Source organism: Stenella coeruleoalba (genome assembly GCF_951394435.1).
Source record: "Stenella coeruleoalba genome assembly, chromosome: 16".
NCBI lineage: Eukaryota > Metazoa > Chordata > Mammalia > Artiodactyla > Delphinidae > Stenella > Stenella coeruleoalba.
The window spans coordinates 45352004-45370256 of NC_137162.1; the positions used below are offsets into that span (position 1 = coordinate 45352004).

At 37.1% G+C, this 18253-nt stretch overlaps 1 protein-coding gene across 12 annotated transcripts in view; it reads right to left on the reverse strand.

Moving 5' to 3' along the window:
* MARCHF8 (membrane associated ring-CH-type finger 8) overlaps positions 1-18253 on the reverse strand; it is a 113952-nt gene that overhangs the window by 50817 nt on the left and 44882 nt on the right. For all 12 annotated transcript variants that reach the window (XM_079900674.1, XM_079900683.1, XM_079900677.1 and 9 more), the window contains one exon: positions 11869-12048. In XM_079900674.1, the coding sequence (XP_079756800.1) occupies positions 11869-11970 (102 nt within the window). In that variant the 5' untranslated portion in view covers positions 11971-12048. The remainder of the gene's footprint in view (positions 1-11868; positions 12049-18253) is intronic.

Genomic DNA, 18253 nt, shown 5'->3' on the forward strand with positions numbered 1-18253 from the left:
AAGAGCATGGATGTGGAGGCTGGTCTGAATACCAATTCCACCACAGGCCAACTCCCAACGAGGGAACCTTGGGCAACTCATCCCATTTTTCTGTGCCTCACCTATAAAAGGAGAGTGACAATGACAGTACCTACTTCATAGTGCTCATATGAGGATCAAATGAATTAATATTTGTAAAGCCCTGAGAAGAACAGTGCCTTGAACAGAATAAACATGATATAAGTATATGCTATGTTAAATTAAACAAATCCTTAGTGGTAGCTTCACCTATTTAGATGCTGTAAAAATGGTCATATGTGAAGGGAATAATTAATTAGTGGACAACTGCACACCTCCACTTATTAGAGGGTGATGTATCGAGCATATTTACTGCAAACTATGAAGAATTTTCACATCTAGAGTTTTAGGTAATATTTACTACAACAGAATTGTTTTTATACATAAGCACACAATTCATAGTACACTGGGGAAACTAAGGGAAAGAAACTTGAATTGTATGTTCACAGAGATAAATGAAAAATAAAAAACATAATGCAAACACAGGAAATTGTGGAAAAAGTGTATGAAATAAAAACATGTAGACATTAAACTCTCTCAATGGCAGATCTAGACTTGGCTGAGGAGAGCGTTAGTGAATAGAAACAGAACACTGAAGAAATCAACCCAGAGTGCAGTGCACAGAGGCAGACAGAACGCACGGCAGAAGACACAGTGACCTTTATTCCCAGAAAGAGAATGAAGAGAATGGGGGAGAGGCAATATGTGAGGAAATAATGGGTGGAAAATTTTCAAAAGTGAAGAAAGGCCTGGGTCCTCAGATTCAAAAACTGAAAAAGCACACCTAAGTCCCAAGCAAAAATGAGATAAACAAAAGCAATATCTAGTCACATCATAGATCAAAAAAGTTCCCGTTACAATACACTGGGGAGGCTGCCATCAGAGCATTCACTGCATTCTGTGACACAGCTCTTTCCTGTCTCCCTGCTGGATTATAGGCTCCTTCAGGGCAGGATTCTTTCCAGTATGTAATACAGTGTTAATACCTGCTTGATGTATAAATGAGTGAAAGAATAAATGTGTGGAGTATATTTATATTCGTGTGAAAGAATTTTTAAGGAGGAAACAGAATAACACAGAAAAAATATACAAATTCAAGTGTCCACGGGCAGGGCATTTCTGTTTGGGCCTGTTTCTCCATTTGTGTAAAATAAAGGAGTCAGCTCCATGATGTCAAATATAGAAGTCACTAACAACTATTATAGGATGCTATGGCTATATTATTTTTTGAAACCTCTGCATTTAAAAACCAATTTGGGTGGCTCTCTTATTTTCAACAGGCTTACTGACAGGAAATCTGAAAAATTATCTGCCTCCCAGTTATTTAACTCACAGGACAGCTGTAAGAGAAGAGTGGCAACAAACCATAATCACTGAGTTCTGCAGTGGTACCAAGACAAACATATTCATGTGCCATTTTCACTCGATTTATACACAACACACTGAAGCCAACTGCCAGCGCTTCACTCCGTATATCGAAACTAGACTCCTCGTTTGACTTACATGATGTGGACTCTTACCTAGCAAATTCTCCCCAAACCAACATCACAGAGGTCAGCTACAGTCAATATGCACATCCTTCCATTTTCATACCCTAAATAAGTAAACAGCAAATCGTTACCAGTCCAAGACTTATGTGAGAATTGGCTGGGAAAGGTAAGCTGCTAATATATAAAATAGCCAGAACCAATACTGCTGGCTTTTGACTAAGAATATTTAAAATGGCAGGACCTCAAAGGTGTATATAATTTTATCTACATTTAAGCTTTAAAATCTATGTGTGCACAAGAAAATGTAACAGTTCAACCTGACCAACTTGTATTTAATGTTTGATAAGAGCACACTCTTTTTTTTATCATTAGAAAAACATCTAATCTTATTTCTTCATTCTCAAAGAAAACAAGCCTTACCAGGTAGAAAACAACCATTTAGAAAAGAATTACTAACATTTGGTTCTTAAACTACAAGCACACTGTAACTTCCTATGTGTACTTGAGCAAACTAGAGTAGCTCCCAGCACGTTACAGTGACAGATTTGATTACTGGACAGGGAAAATATACTTGGAAGCAGGTTTGAAAAAACCACTTCAGGGGTCAAGAAAAGGTAAACAGATGACAAAAGAAATCTTGATTTCTAGGTATGAGATTAATCTCATGGGGCTTTTGCAGGTAAAGCACACAGATGATTCAAGAAGCCATACAAATGATCTCATGGAGGGTGATGCCCAATCAAAGGCAATAATTTGGGACAGGTATATTTTAAAGATGTATATTCATCTCTTCATTTAAGCATACTTCCAGGAAGAAACTAGGCATGGTCTAAAAGAGAACAACCAGAATGTTGAGAGACTGAACTTTGTAATACATGAAACAATGGATTTTTATGCCGCAGAATGTAAGACTGCCAGTTACTAGAAGAAAAAAAGTAGGGCTGTCAAAAAGAGAAAGCTACAGAGAGTTAGTTCTTATACTGGATCTCAAATCTCTGGTAACCCCAAAAAGTACAGACTGCCTTTGGAAGTGGTGGGTCAATACCATGAGAGATGCCCTAAAGGGGCCAAGAACAGGCGAGCCATGATGACCCAGAGAAGTTCAAGCATTAAAATGGGGGTTAGGCTAGATGGCGCTGGAGATTCCGAGTTGTTAAAACACAGATTGTTTCCTCCAAGTTCCTTATATTAGGTTTGTATGATTTAAAGGGGAATAATTTATCTAGTAGAGAAAAGAGAATTATTATTAAGAGGTAAAAGTATGGTGAGTGTGCCTCAAAATACTGTTATCACTTGAACAATTGTGAAGCCATCTTTTAGATGTCGGGTAAAGATGAGTACAGTATTGGTTGCCAACATTCATATCTTTTCATAGCAAATATAATAGTGTGTTCAGATGATCATCATCCTGATGCTATACGGTAAAATCCCTTGTTGACCTCAGAAGCAAGATGGTGAGCCCAACAGGGCCAGAAACAGAACTGTTTATAAATACATGAAAGAAAATACCACTTTCATTTCCTATAGAGTGTACTGTTTAAATGTAAGCTAATCACTGAATTACCTTTTTGTTTTTTATCCTCTTCGAGAGATACTGTGATGTGGACCAAATATTTCAGTTTCCACACCAATTTCATTTTAAAGGGGTATAGGGCAGAAAGTTTAAAAATGTATTTCCTGGACAACCTTGCAGTTTGGGTTCCAGACATAATTAGGAATTATGCACTCATCCAATTAATCCATAATTAGGTTGTACTCACACTCAAGGCCTTGATTTGGAGTTGGGACATAGGGAGAAAAGCAGAAGACAGAGCATCCACTTCGCTTGCTGAGATCACGGCACAAATGATGCGGTTCTAGAGCTAGCAGCCTCTTCCTAATTCAGCAAAGTCTGTAGCAGCAGTGGTAGCTTTCAAACCATGGTAAAGACAGTGACTTTTTTTTCACCAGAAGTATCAACAGCAACTTTCTGATGTGTCAGCTCCTGACCTCAACAGAGTAGTCCAGGAGTGCTGGGACTTGGCTGTTCCTGGAAACCTAGTGAAGGCCTACTCCTCCAGCCCTTCAAATACTTTGTAGGCATCTACTTCCCTGTATTAAACCTCTCTCCTTAAACTAATTAAAAATCATGCCGTTGCTTACAGTGGGCCTGGAGCCCTGTTAATAACAGGGTAAAATGGACACTCTTCTGAGATGCAAAGTAATTTACAAATACTATCAAATGAAATGTGCATTTCTAAACACCTATTTGATGGCCAGATACAAAACTGTCTTTTAGACTTTTAAAAATACATGTTAATAATCCTATATAGTGCACAGAAGCACATTTTCAAATAGACCTAGGGATAAGAAAAGACATCAAATAATGGGGTAATGGGACAGAAGAATAAGAAAAACACGGACTTTATATTCAAGATACTACAACTATGCTAACTTTTTTTAAATTAAAAAAAATACTACAAAGATACCCATCACTTGGTATCTTAAGTCAGTTTTATTTTAAAATAAATTTTTAGAAGTTCAATTTGGATCTTATGATCAAAAAGTTGAATAGAGACATGGAAGATATAAGAAAGGATCCAAACTGAAGTTGTAGAGATTAAAACTATACCATGTCTGAGATGAAAAACACACTAAGTGGAGTTAACGACAGATCAGACACTGAAAAACAAAAGATTAATGAACTTAAAAACACAGCAATTAGAATTATCCAAAATAAAACACAGAAAGAAAAAAAAATTAAAAACATAATATCAGAAAACTTCAAGCCAGTTAATGTGTGTAATAGAGTCCCCAAATAAGGGAGGACAGAAAAAATATCTGAAAAATATTCCAAATTCAATGAAAATTGTAAACCCACGGATCCCACAAAGCTCAACAAACCCCAGACGTAAGAAATGAAGAAAAAAAAAAAAGCTGAAAGAAGTCATTACCAGCCAACTCACAATAGAAGAAACGTTAAAGAAAGTCCTTCACATGGAAGGAAAATGACAGATGGAAATACAGCTCTACTCAAAGATATAAAGAACACCAGAAATGGTAGTTACATTATATAAGTGTAAACAGATATTTTTCTTATTAATCTCCTTAAAAATAAAAGTGTTTAAAAATAACATCATATTCTAGGGTTTATAACATATATATAATAAAATGTATGACAACGGTAGCATAAAGACTGGGGTGTAGGCGGGAAGAAATGAAAGTAAGGTTCTTATAGTATTTTTGAAGTAGTAAAGTATCACTTGAAGGCAGACTGTGACAAGTTAAAGATATATAATATAAACCGTAAAAAAATAAAATAAATAAAATCTAAAAACACTGAAATAAAGTTTCAGCTTATAAACCAACAAAGAAGAAAATTAAATCTTAAAAAACACTCAATGTTTTAAAGAGCAGAAAAGGGATGAAAAGGAAAACAAAGAACAGATAGGATGAACAGAAAACAAACAGGAAGACTTAACCTAACCATATCCATAATCTCATTAGATATAAATGGTCTAAACATCCAGATAAAGAGAGAGATTTTCAGACTGGATAAAATCACTCAACCGTATATGTTGCTTACATGAAAAGCACTTTAAATAAAGACACAAATAGGTTAAAAGTGGAAAGATGGAAAAGGTGATACCATACTAATACTAATCAAAAGAAAGCTGCAGTGCCTGTATTATCACATTATTGACCAGAGATGTATTAATACGTCTTTTGTTACCCCAATGTTACTGACGGGAGACGAATCAATATCAGTTAACATAACAAATCACTGGCTGCAGGCGTTAGTTTCTGCAAAAAATCCCCCAGTCAGTAATGAGTTATTATCAAAGTAGAATTCAGAGCAAAGAATGTCATTACCAGGGATAAAGATAATTATTTCTTAATAATAAGGGGGTTAACTTATCAAGAAGACCAAACAATCCTAAATGTTTATGCACCTAATAACAGAGCATCAACTACATGTAGCAAAACTGGTATAATTCCAAGGAGAAATAGACAAATCCACAATTATAGTCAGCAATTTAATTACCACTCTTTCTAGTAACAGAACAACTAGACTGTGAGGGTTTAGCAGACTTGAAAACCATTATCAATCAACTTGATGTGACTGACATTTATAGAACACTCCATCCAACAACAGTGGGATACACATTCTTCTAAAGTGTACACAGAACATTTACCAAAAGAGACCATATTCTGGACTATGAAACAAGTCTTGGTAAATTTAAAAGGATTTAAGTTATTCAAAATATGTTTTCAGACCAAAATGGAATTAAATTAGAAATAAATAAAAGCAAGATCTCTGGAAAGTCCAGAAATTTTGGAAATTAAATAACACACTTAAAAATAACCCATGGATCTAAGAAGAAATGAAAAGGGAGATTAGAAAGTATTTTGAACTGAATGAAAATGAAACTCAACACAGCAGAATTTGTGGAATGCCATGAAAGCAGAACTTGGGAAATTTATAATCACTAAATCCTGTGATAGAAAATAAGAAAGATAAATAAATAACCTTGACTTCTACCTTAAAAAGCTAGAAAAAGAGGAGCAAATTAAACTCAAAGGAAGCAGAGGAAAGGAAATATCAGAGCAGAAATGAAACAAATAGAAAACAGAATGACAACAGAGAAAATCTATGAAACCAAAAGAATTCTTTGAGAAGATCAATAAAATTGATAAACCTCTGGCTAGATCAGGAAAAAAAATAGTGAAGACGCAAGTTACCAGTATCAAAACTGAACAAAACTCTCAGTAAACTAGAAACAGTAGGGAACCTCCTCAACATGTTGAAGAGTATCTACAAAACACATATAGCTAATATCATACTTAGTGTATAAAGAATGAATGCTTTCCCCCTAAGGTCACAAACACAAGGATGTGTGCTCTCACCACTTCTATTCAGGATAGTACTGGAGGTTTTCACTAGAGCAAGAAAGAGGGAGGGAGGCACCCAAATAGAAAAAGGCAACGTAAAACTATCTTCATTTACAGATGACGTGACTGCCTATGCAGAAAATTCAATGGACTCTACAAAAAAGCTACTAGTGACTTTGGCAAAATTGCAAGATACAAGATCAATACATAAAAATCAATTTTATTTCTCTGTACTAGCAATGAACAAGAGGAAATTAAAATTTAAAAACAATATCATTTACAACAGCATCAAAAATAAAAAGTACTTAGGGATAAATCAGACAAAAGGTGTGTAAAGACCTATACACTAAAATCTATAAAACACTGCTGAGAGAAATTAAATAAGACTTAAAGAGGAGACATACCTTGTTCATGGGTCAAGATTCAATATTGTTAAAATGTCAGTTTTCCCCCAAATTGAACTACAGATTCAACAATCCGAACAAAAATCCCAGTAGACATTTTTGTACAGAAATTGACAATCTGATTCTTAAATTCATGTGGACATGCAAAAAACCTAAAATAGGCAAAACAAGTTTGCCGAAGTCTGATTTTCAAGACTCATTATAAAGCTAGAATGTACATGACAGTGGGGTATTAATTGTAAAGATGGGCAAGTTGATCAATGGAACAGAAGACAGACTCCAAAAATAAGCACACACCTATATGAGCAACAGAGTTAAGGTAATGCAGTAAAGACAATCTATTTAACAAATGTTACTGGCACAACTGGATATTCATACAACAGAAAATGATGCTGGATATGTATTTCACACAATCTATAAAAATTAATTCAAAACAGATCATAGATGTTCATGTAAAACTAAGATTATAAAACTTCTAGGAAAAAAACATAGAAGATATTATTTGTAACCTTGGGTTAGGCCAAGATTTCTTAACAGAATGCCAAAAGTACAATGCATACAAGAAAAAAATGGATAAATTTGACTTCAAAATGAAAAAGTTTTCATCTTTAAAAGACACCAGCAGAAGCATGAAAAGACAATCCAAACCTTTGGAGTAAACACTTGTAAAGCATATATCTGATAAAGGACTTGTGTCTAGACTATACAGGGAATGCTCAAAACTCAACAATAATAAAACAAATTGGTGGTTTTTTTAAATGGACAAAAGATTTGAACAGACGGTCCAACACAGAAAAAAGACATATAGACAATAAATAAGCACATGAAAAGATGCTCAATGTCATTACTCATGAGGGAAATGCAAATTAAAACCACAATGAGATACTAGAATAACCTATTAGATGGCTAAAATTAAAAAGACTGCCCATACCAAGGGTTGGTGGAGATCTAGAAGAATTGGAACCCTCATACTCCTGGTAGGAATGTAAAACAGAATCACTTTGGAAAACAGTTTGGCAGTTTCTATCTTAAAAAGCTGAACATATGGTCCCACTCCTAGGTATTTACCCAAGGGAAAGGAAATATATGTCCATACAAGGGCTTGTTGTTGTGTGAACACAGCAACCTTGTCTGTAACAGCCAAAAACTGTAAACAATCCAAATGTCCATCAACACGAGAATGGATAAACAAATTGTGTAGGTCCATACAATGGGTACTACTCAGCAAGAAAAGGAACAAACTATTGATACACACAATGTGGATGAATTGCAAAAGAACTAAGCTATGAAAAAAGCGAGACAAAAAAGAGTACATAATATATGTACATCCATCTTTATAAAACTCTAGAAAATGCAAACCAATCTATAGTGAAAGAAAACAGAGCAATGATTCCCTGAGGAAAGGGTTGGAAAGGGGTGGGAGGGAGGGATTACAAGGGACATGAGGAAACTTTTGGGAGTGATGGATATGTTCACAATCTTGATTGTGGAGACAGTTTCATGTGTATATATATATTTCACAACTTATCAAAGTGTATACTTTACATATGTATTGTTTACTGTATGTCAATTATTCCATAATAAACCTATTTAAAAACAAACTAAAACATAATAAAAACATCTCAAAAAACGTAAAGAGATGTATCAAACCACAAAACAGAATAAATCCAGATAAGAAATTAATCAAAATGCAATCAGATAGCAACAGATCAATTAAGAACCTTCTTGGACAGAGAAAGAAGCAAAAATCAGCAGTGCTGAGTCAGCAAAATAGGGCAATTTGGAAAAGGTCAATTCCAAAGGACCACAGTACAGAACTAAGAGGAATGAATCTGAGAATACACAATAGCCAAGAGAATATGGAAATTTAACCTGTAGCAGCAATCCTTGAGAGAATCAGAGTTTAGAGTTCATGATTAAAGGTAGAAGAAAAGGTTTCAGAATTGAAAGAAGATTTAAAGGCTCAAAAATCCCCCACAAGAACCAAAGAAAGCCATCAAGAACAGCAAGACTTAACCAAATAACTCCTCACACTATAAGAAGAAAGTATTCTGCAAAAAGCTATAAAAAATATGTTTCTTTTGAAAGAATGCAAACAACCACAACATCAGGTTTCTAAATGCAGACCAGAGTGTAACGGCAATGGAGCAATACTTATAAAACGCTAAAAAAAAAAAATATTCAAGAAACATTTACCCAGTTCATAAGCAACAGCAGAAGAAATCCTTTTATGGATTGCAAAACATTCCTCTCACCTCCACAGCAGTCCCCATATCATTAAAACTGAACTCATTCATTTATTCATCAAGTGTACTGACTACTGTGTAAAAGTCATTAACTCTTAGACTTGTAGATACGGGCTTGGGCAATGGGTGCTACAGAGAGAATCTCACATCTGATAAACAGGTAAAACTGTGTCCACGTTAACAGTTACATTATTTGATTCTGCGTAAACTGCGATGTTCCTCTCTTCTCACAAGATTCAGAAGGAATAAAATTGTTATTGATGTAATGGACTGTCTCAGGTTGCCAGCTTTCAGGTTCTGAGAACAGTGGATGATGGGATGGAAGGAAGGGGTGCCTTTGCATAGCTTCTCTTTCCCTCCTCTCCTCCTCTCCCAAGCACAAGAGGATCAGAAATTGTACCAAAGGATTTTGTTTTGAACTCACTGCACCTGCGAAACTGGATAAAGGAAAAAAGCCTTCACTGGACAAAAGTTTACTTTCCAAACCCATCCTGATACCACATTTCAGACTCTAGAAACCTACAAAATCATTTTTCAGAGGCTGTGCCAGCTGCTGCCAAAGCTCTTCTGGGGGCTCTTCAAGCTCCTGTCTCAGTGGCTCTTCCACTACCTGCCACCTCACCTTGGCACAATGATTCCCAGAACTGTCACACTTGCCATCGTGTATTCAAACTATTCCCCCTATGAAGGTGGGGCAGGATGGTTCTTCTTCCCAATACCAATCAAAATCCCAATCCCATGAAACAGCTGGTTAATGCTACTTATTTAAACCTTAAAAATGGCATCAAATAGATCATATCATTCAATAAGTATTTACTGAATACCCACCTACAACAAATCTGTAACAGAGTTTTAGAACAAAAGAGATCTCTCTTCCTTGCTAAAATGTTGGACATCTTCCTGTATCTATTCCAAACAAATATGTATAGCTCCCTCATATATATACCAAGAAATTCCCACCATCTGATAACCAAACTCGACACTACAATGAATAAGGAACTCACAGCCTCAACTTAATACAGGCAAGCACCCTAGACCAAGGAAATGTTCTACTTGTGGTATTTAAAAATCCATTTGGGCTAAGAAGGATTATAAGAAAAGACTATTAATTTAACTGAAACTTAAATGAAGACTAACAAATGAAAATTGATAGAACATGGGAAAGATATTTAGGGATATTTTCCCGTCCCCAGCATGTTGAAAAAAACTAAAATACTGAAAATATGACATTCTGAAACCATCTACCCCACCACTACTCCTAGTGAGACAATGCTGGCCACACTTCTAAGAGCTCAGAAAATGGAAAGGGTGCAGACTGACAATACAAGCAATGAAAAAAAACTCCACAAACTAAGAATACAGTTTAAGAATACAGAGACCTTTTCAATTTACCTGGCACCTTTTCATTTTCTATAGTCCATGTACTTTAAGAAATACGATAGATTCTTTCTTTATTCTATACGTAATAATGGAAAGAATGGTGTCCCATCACCTATAATGAGTCAACTTCACACAAGACATCAATTCTTGATTTAACAAGGATTCTTTAGAGTCTTGGGCAAAGATTAAGTTTAACTATAAAATAGGAATGCTCTAAGAACTAAGGAGCAAATGTTTGTAAAGCACACTGTAAAGGCAAGAAGACAGGGGTCATCTCTGATTCCTCCCTGTCCCTCCCCACATTCAATCATCAAGCCCACTGGATTAATAATGTAAATCTCTATCCCCACTAAGCCTATCCTAGACAAAGTCACCATCAACTTTTCCCTAGGCCAAATATCAGCAAACTACAGCCTACAGGTGAAATCTGACTTGTCTCCTGTTTTTGTAAATAAAGTTTTATTGGAACACAGTCATGTCCATTCATTTATATATTGTCTTTGGCCATTTTCATGCTACAATGGCAGAGTTGAAGAGATGTGACTGTCTGACCCACAATGTCTAAAATATTCATTATCTGGCCTTTTACAGAAAAAGTTTGTCAAACCTGGCCTAAGTAGGCTATTAAATAATTCTCTGACTGGTCTCCCTGCCACCCATTCAATTCATCCTCCAAATTGCAGGCTGGATGAAAGATTTAAAAACACAAATCTGATCATTCATTCTTTTGCAAAAGTAATCGAAACTCCTTAAGGTAACTCCTATAACTTTTCCAACCTCCTATCTTTCCACTACCCATTCAACCTTTATATTCCAGTTATTCTATTTTAGTATCTTCAAATCCACCTTGCTCTAACCTCTGGCCTTTCAGCATGTCCCAGGAACACTCTTTCTCCTAGCTAATTCCAGGTTCGGGGTCTCCATGTAAATGTCATTTTTTCAAGGAAGCCATTCCTGGTGCCTTGGGCTGGGATTAGGTGGTCCTGAACTTCCTCCACCACTGACCTTATTAGATTCTAATGCATATTTAATTGTCAGGCCCAATCAAAAGCCATATGAGAGCAGAGGTAGACTCTGATGTTAACTATGACAACCTTGCAGCAGGCATATGTTTTTGCTCAAATAAATTCATCCTTTGCATCATATTCTGAGAATCCAAAGAACTTTTTCTCAGTGATTTAGCAGAAATATTTAACCAATGAAGATAAATAAGTCATGATATAATCATGGCAGAATAAGTTGATTGCAAAATCTGAAAACCTAGAAACCTACAAAAAGACAACTTCTGAGCAAAACTGTTCACACCATGTGCTTTTTAAATTTATTATTAGAGAAAACTTGATCGTCAGAGCTTATTCTAGACTGTATTTAATGAAAAGAACGAAAATAATGAAACTAAGAAAGGTATTTCCCCAATACCTGCTCTTCCCTCTCCTTTTCTTTGGTTTTACTTCTGTAGACTCTAGCAGAGGTGGCATCCTGGGATGGAATGGCAGAGATCTGATGCAGTGGCATGCTCATCCCAGCCTCCTGTGTGGTCTTCCTCTTTACGGAAGAAAGTCTCCAGTGGTAGAGTCATTTTGGGCCATGGACTTCAAGCTGAGAGAGAGAAAGGAAGACAAGACGTAACTGAGCTAAAACACTTTAAAAATTTCCAACAGTGAGATTAGCATTTTATATTTATATTCATATTTAATTAAATAAGTTACAATGTCTAACATAAATACTTCATCTTCAGAAATGATAGAAGATGAATGCCTATGGCGGGAACTGTAACATTTTTCTCATGTAATAAGATGGGAGCACCTGAAAGAGGCTGGTGTAACAGGTACATGTATAATCAGATATTAATTTTCCAATGGCTACTTAGGTTTTAAACATAGCAGTGTCATCCTTTATTTTACAAATATTTCTGAAGTTACACATTTTTTTTTTGAACAAGCATTCATCCTGATATAAGTAGTGATCCTTCCTTAAGATCACTGCCCTTGAGTCCACATAATGGTAATATTAAAAGTTAAAGAAGTCTGAAGTAAGTTTAAGATATCTATGATCCATGCTTAACCTTCTAAAAGTCTAGACTCTCTAGACAAGTTTATTGGCAAACTTTTCCCGTAAAGAGCCAGAATATTTTATACATTGTGGGCCATATTTGTTACAACTACTCAATTTTGCCAATGTAACAAGAAAGTAGGCACAATGAGTTTGTAAACGAATAAGAATGGTTATGTTCCAATAAAACTTCACTTACAAAAACAGGTGGCAGACTAGATTTGGCCCACGGGCCTGGAGTTTCCTAACCCTGCTCTAAGAATATTCCAAGGAAGATGAGGGTCATCACAGACATTCCTGGGGCCATAAAAGGCTGCCCTTAGGTAAAATAATAGTGTCCGAATAAGCTATATTCATGATTCCAGGCAGCCCTTGCTTTTTTTCTGGTTTTCTCCTACATTCCTCTAAAGTACCTAGTAATTGAATTGTGTGTTCTCTATCTCTCTGCCCCCACTGAAATCTATCAAACTCTGTATACAAAACCAATTAAATTATAAATTACCCAAACTATCCATACTGCTTAACAAGGTAACAGTTCATGCTGTTTGAATTTTAACACAGGATGGAAGCCTTAATCCAAAAGAATGAAGCTCTAATTTGGAGATTTTCATTTATTAAGCATGTATTGGAGGTGGGGCAGTAGACAAGGAGGGTGAACAACAGGGCCTCACAACCCTAAGTACACATCTGTCGAGCAGCCATTTGTTCCACCTCTCCCCTAACTGTGCTCTGGACCAAAGATAGGTGTTTGTGTGGCTGATCCCACCTCTGACAGTGTTACTAACCAAACTGAAGAGCAACAGGACTCATAAAACCAATTTCTTCCACAGGACTCTGATCAACAAGCAGCAGGGAGGAACAAGAAACCGGAAAGGATCAACACACAGGAGAAAATAAGCTAAAAGAATATCCTGTTTTTAAAAAGTCTAGTTTTATAATAGTTGGGTGATCATTCATAAGTAATAAAACAGGAAAACAAGAGTAGGTAATATTAGTATCTAGACATTATATCCAATAATAAATAAAATATTAATGTATAGATATTAAATATCACCTATTCTATTTCAAGCCTTTGATGAGGCTGACACAAGATGGAACACTGTACCCAAACAAATGGTCTGAATATATGTGTTTAAATAAGACAAGAGGCACTCACTTAGTGCTGCATTGTCTTACACTCTCTGGAAGATCACAAGCCAGTAGTGAGCCGTTTTTCATCACTAATGCATTAAAGTCCTCTGTCAGAGGTGACAAACTCCATGGGGCCTCTTAGAATACTTAGTCAAACTAACCATGCCTAGAGCCCCACCACATAGCATGCCAATAGCTGCCTTTGGTGCTTCTGGCACAATCATCATTACATCATTGGTACTTGACCATGACAAGCCTGGAAAAGACTATTTATGCCATAGAAACACAAATGTGAGAGGGTTTTAAATTTTATCGCAAAGTTTTGAAGGACCTCCCTCATTACAGCTATGTAAGCTACTCTTCTGATATGCACCCCTATCTCCAGGTACTAGACCTGAAAGTGCCTGAAGCAATCCCTCTCCTATGTCAGACATATTTAGGATAAAAATGATAATTTAAAAAACCAAACTACAAAACAAACCATACCACTTTGTATGTGAAGGTTCATATGAAAATCATAAAGCAGGTATTACTCATACTAGTTTCTTCACATTATTTCCAAGTATCATTTTCTATCAATTCAAGTCATGTTTAATTAAGAGCAATAGTTAAACTTCTGCACTATGCCTGACAATCCAGTCAGGAGGACTTCAATTCCACTAATGCTACTTTGCAAAATACAACACACTTAATATGAACATCCATATCTAGAAGAACTGGACTGACAAAACTGGTTGTTTAAGAGTATGGAAATGAATATAACATGTTCATGGATCAGAAGCCTTACTACTGTTAAGATGGCAATTCTCCCCAAATTGATCTACAGATAAAGGAATCCCTATCAAAAACCTTCTGACTTCTTTGCAGAAATTGGAGAAGCTGATCCTAAAATTCATATGGACCCAGAACACCCAAAACAATCTTGAAAATGAACAAAGTTGGAGAACTCACACTTCCTGATTTAAAAACTTACTACAAAGGAATGGTAAGAAAACTGGGTTTAAGATGGTGGCATAGGAAGATCCTGAACTCACCTCCTCCCACAGACACAACAAATATCCAGCTACACAGGGAACAAATCCTTCTGAAAAGAACCTGAGAACGGCCAAAACACCTGCTCCACAACAAAGGATACAAGGGCCTCGTCGAGACAGGTAGGAAAGGCATGCTCTCACCAAAAACCCCACTCCCAATATGGTGACCCACAATTGAAAGAAATCTTAATAAAATCAATCAACAAATCAAGCAATAGACAAACAAATAAACGGAGCTTCTCCCCGAGGAGTAAGGGGTTTATACCCACACCAGGCACCACAACCTTTGGGTCTTGCAACAGAGAGAAGAGCCCCCAAAACGTCTGGCTTTGAAAACCAACAGCGCTTATGTTCAGGAGTAACTCAGGATGGCAGGGAATGAAGACTCTGCTCTTAAATAGCATGTGTAAAGAACCATTTGCCCCAGGACCCCGCACAAAGAGCAGCAGTTTGTAAAGAGCTTAGACCATCTGTGAGGGAAATTCACTTAGTAATCTTACAGCAACTGCCAAAGGGGCAGAAGTCTGCTGGGGCTCTCCAGGGATGGAATGCTGACAGATGGCATCTTTACAGGCTCCCTCTACCTTGCTGGCACTGGCAGACACCATTTTTGCCCTCTCATTCTAACCTGCTAAAAGCAGTGTGTGAACAGCCCTGCTCGAGCCACAGCACCAAGAGATGCAGCTCTTGAGCAGCCACACACCTCCATTCCACTCGCACAACCCCGCCAAAGCCAACAGGCATTCACAGCCCGCACAGGGGACATCCACTGAGCGCCAGGCCCAGGCTGACAGGAGGACTGTGTTTCTGGACCCCACAGACTGAAACAAGTGGAAAGAGAGTTCAAGAGACAACGAAGAACCAGGGCAAGGTTAAACAATAAGGTTCATTTCCCACATAGGGCCATCCCTTCAAGACAGGGTAAGAGAGCTGCTTCACATGATACACAGAACACAGAGAGTCAAGCAAAATGAGGAAATGGAGGAACACATTCTAAATGAAGGAACGAGATAAAACCCCAGAAAAAAAACTTTAATGCAATGGAGATAAGTAATTTACTTGATAAAGAGTTCAAAGTAATGGTCATAAAATGCTCACTGAACTTGGGAGAACAAGGGAGGAAGACAGTGAGAAATTCCACAAAGAGATAGAAAATATAAGAAAGTTCCAAACAGGACTCACAGAGCTGAAGAATACAACAACTGAACTGAAAAACACACTAGTGGGAATCAACAACAGCAGGCTAAGTGATACAGAAGAACAGATGAGTGACCTGGAGGACACGGTAGTGGAAATCTCCAAACAGAACTGCAAAAAGAAAAAAAGAATTTTTTAAAATGAGGATAGTTTAAGGGACCTGTAGGACAACAGCAAATGCTCTAACATCCACATTATATGGGTCCCAGAAGAAAAGGGACAGAAAACATATTTGAGGAAATAATGACTAAAAACTTCCCTAACCTGGGGAAGGAAACAGACATTCAGGTCCACAAAGCAAAGAGTGTCCCAAACAAGATGAACCCAAGAGATCCACACCAAGACAGATTATAATTAAAATGTCGAAAGTTAAAGAGAGAATCTTAAAAGCAGCAAGAGAAAAATAACTAGTTATGTACAAGGGAACCCTCATAAGACTATCAGCTGATTTTTCAGCAGAAACTTTGCTGAAAAGAAATGAAATACGGGTACATGCTACAACATAGATAAAACCTGAAAACAGAAAATGAAAGAAGGACCACATATTGTATGATTTTGTGTGAAATGTCCAGAGTAGATAAATCTATAGAGACAAAAAGTTGATTAGTGATTGCCAAGGGCTGGGGTGGGGATTGGGGGGAGGGGGGCAGTGATAGCTAAAAGGGTTTCTTTTTAGGGCAATGAATATATTCTAAAATTTATAATGGTGATGGCTACATGACTCTTAAGTATACTAAAAGCCATAGAATTGTACCCTTTAATGAGTGGATTGTAATGGATGTGAATTATATCTCAATAAAGCTGTTTTTAAAATATAAAAATAATTAATATGGATTAAGATAGGTAAATTTTTATTTTTCCTTTGTGCTATCCCTAATGTAATTTACCTGATGACATGGAGATTGGCCACTGTTAGCCTATCATTCTTCCAGTTTTGAGAAAGGTAACATGAAGTACATAAAATGGGCAATCAGAAACCTAAGTTCAAGTCATGACTCTATTAAATACTAACTATGTGATGTTGGGCAAACTGATGAATTTCAAAGGCTCTGTTTCTTCATCTGTGAAACAGAAAGGTAATAATCTCTACTCAGTTCACAGGGTTATTGTGAAGCCAAATAAGATTATGTCCATGTACACAAATATCAGGGTTCTTAGCATCAGCACATTTTCCAGCCTGCTTTTTCAAGCATCTGCAATGATGCCTCTCACTGCTTCACAAAGGCCAGTTTGTTGGCTTTGTCTTTCCAGTACTATTTTCTGTCCTTCTCTACCTCAGTCTGACACAAGATATATACAACTGGGACCCCAAATCCTTTCTGACATTTACTTAGGACCTCTAGCAGCATGACTCTGCTAGAGGGGATACAAGGCTGACAATGCTATCCCTCTAAGGGGAGAGGTAGGAAAGCCCTATCCAGAAGACCATCCCAGTAGCTTAACAATCAAGCTGTTCTATGTGCTTTCCAGATGGTCAAGATAAGCAAAGGATTCTGCCCATTCCAACAATGCATGGGACAAATACAGACGACAAAGAGGCAGCCAGGAGAAGACACAAGATGCCAGTGGCAGCCCCCCCTGAGAGACGGCCACCCTGGGTCTGCATGCCTCCCTGCATCCTTGCACACAGGGTACCAGGCTCCAGCAGAGCCCTCCTCCTCCCCATTGTGAGCTGCTGAATTGCAGTATCCTGACTGGCACTCTAAATAAACAACTTTAAGTTAAGCTTGTTTTTATCAGAAGAACATTCCACATAGGAAATGAGAAGCCTACGAACAGCAGCTAGCAGACACAAAAAGAAAAAAAGCAGTACAAGTGAGGAGACCAGCTGTAATACACAGCACTGAATGCCCAAGGCCAGACCTAGAACAGTGAACTTGGAGGGAGAAGAGAGACCACTTGAAAAGGAGGACTGACATAATCTGGTGAGGGATCTAAACCGTCCTCTGGTTTCTAGCATTCACAAGACCGGAATGCAGAGAGGACTGCGAGATGCAGGAGGGGTTGGCCATGGGCACACTGAGCTTGATATGCCGGTGGGAAACCCAACATATGTACACAGTGCACACTGGGAGTCACCAGCATACTGTGACACCTGAATACACAGGAATAGAATCTGGTTTCCAAGAAAAACCTGCAGAATCAAGCATTTATGTCATTAGGTGCTATAATCAAATGATAAAACCTAACACCAATACAGGATTTTAAAACCTTTTAGGAAAAAGCAAAGGAAAATCCCTAACTATCATATTAAAAAAAAAAACCTATGTCAACCAAAACTTAACATTATACTCACAGAGCAAAACTCTTAGAGGCATTCTATTTAAATCAGAAAGCAAAATAAGCATATTACCACTGCCATTATTTAATACATAGTTAGATACTAGGAG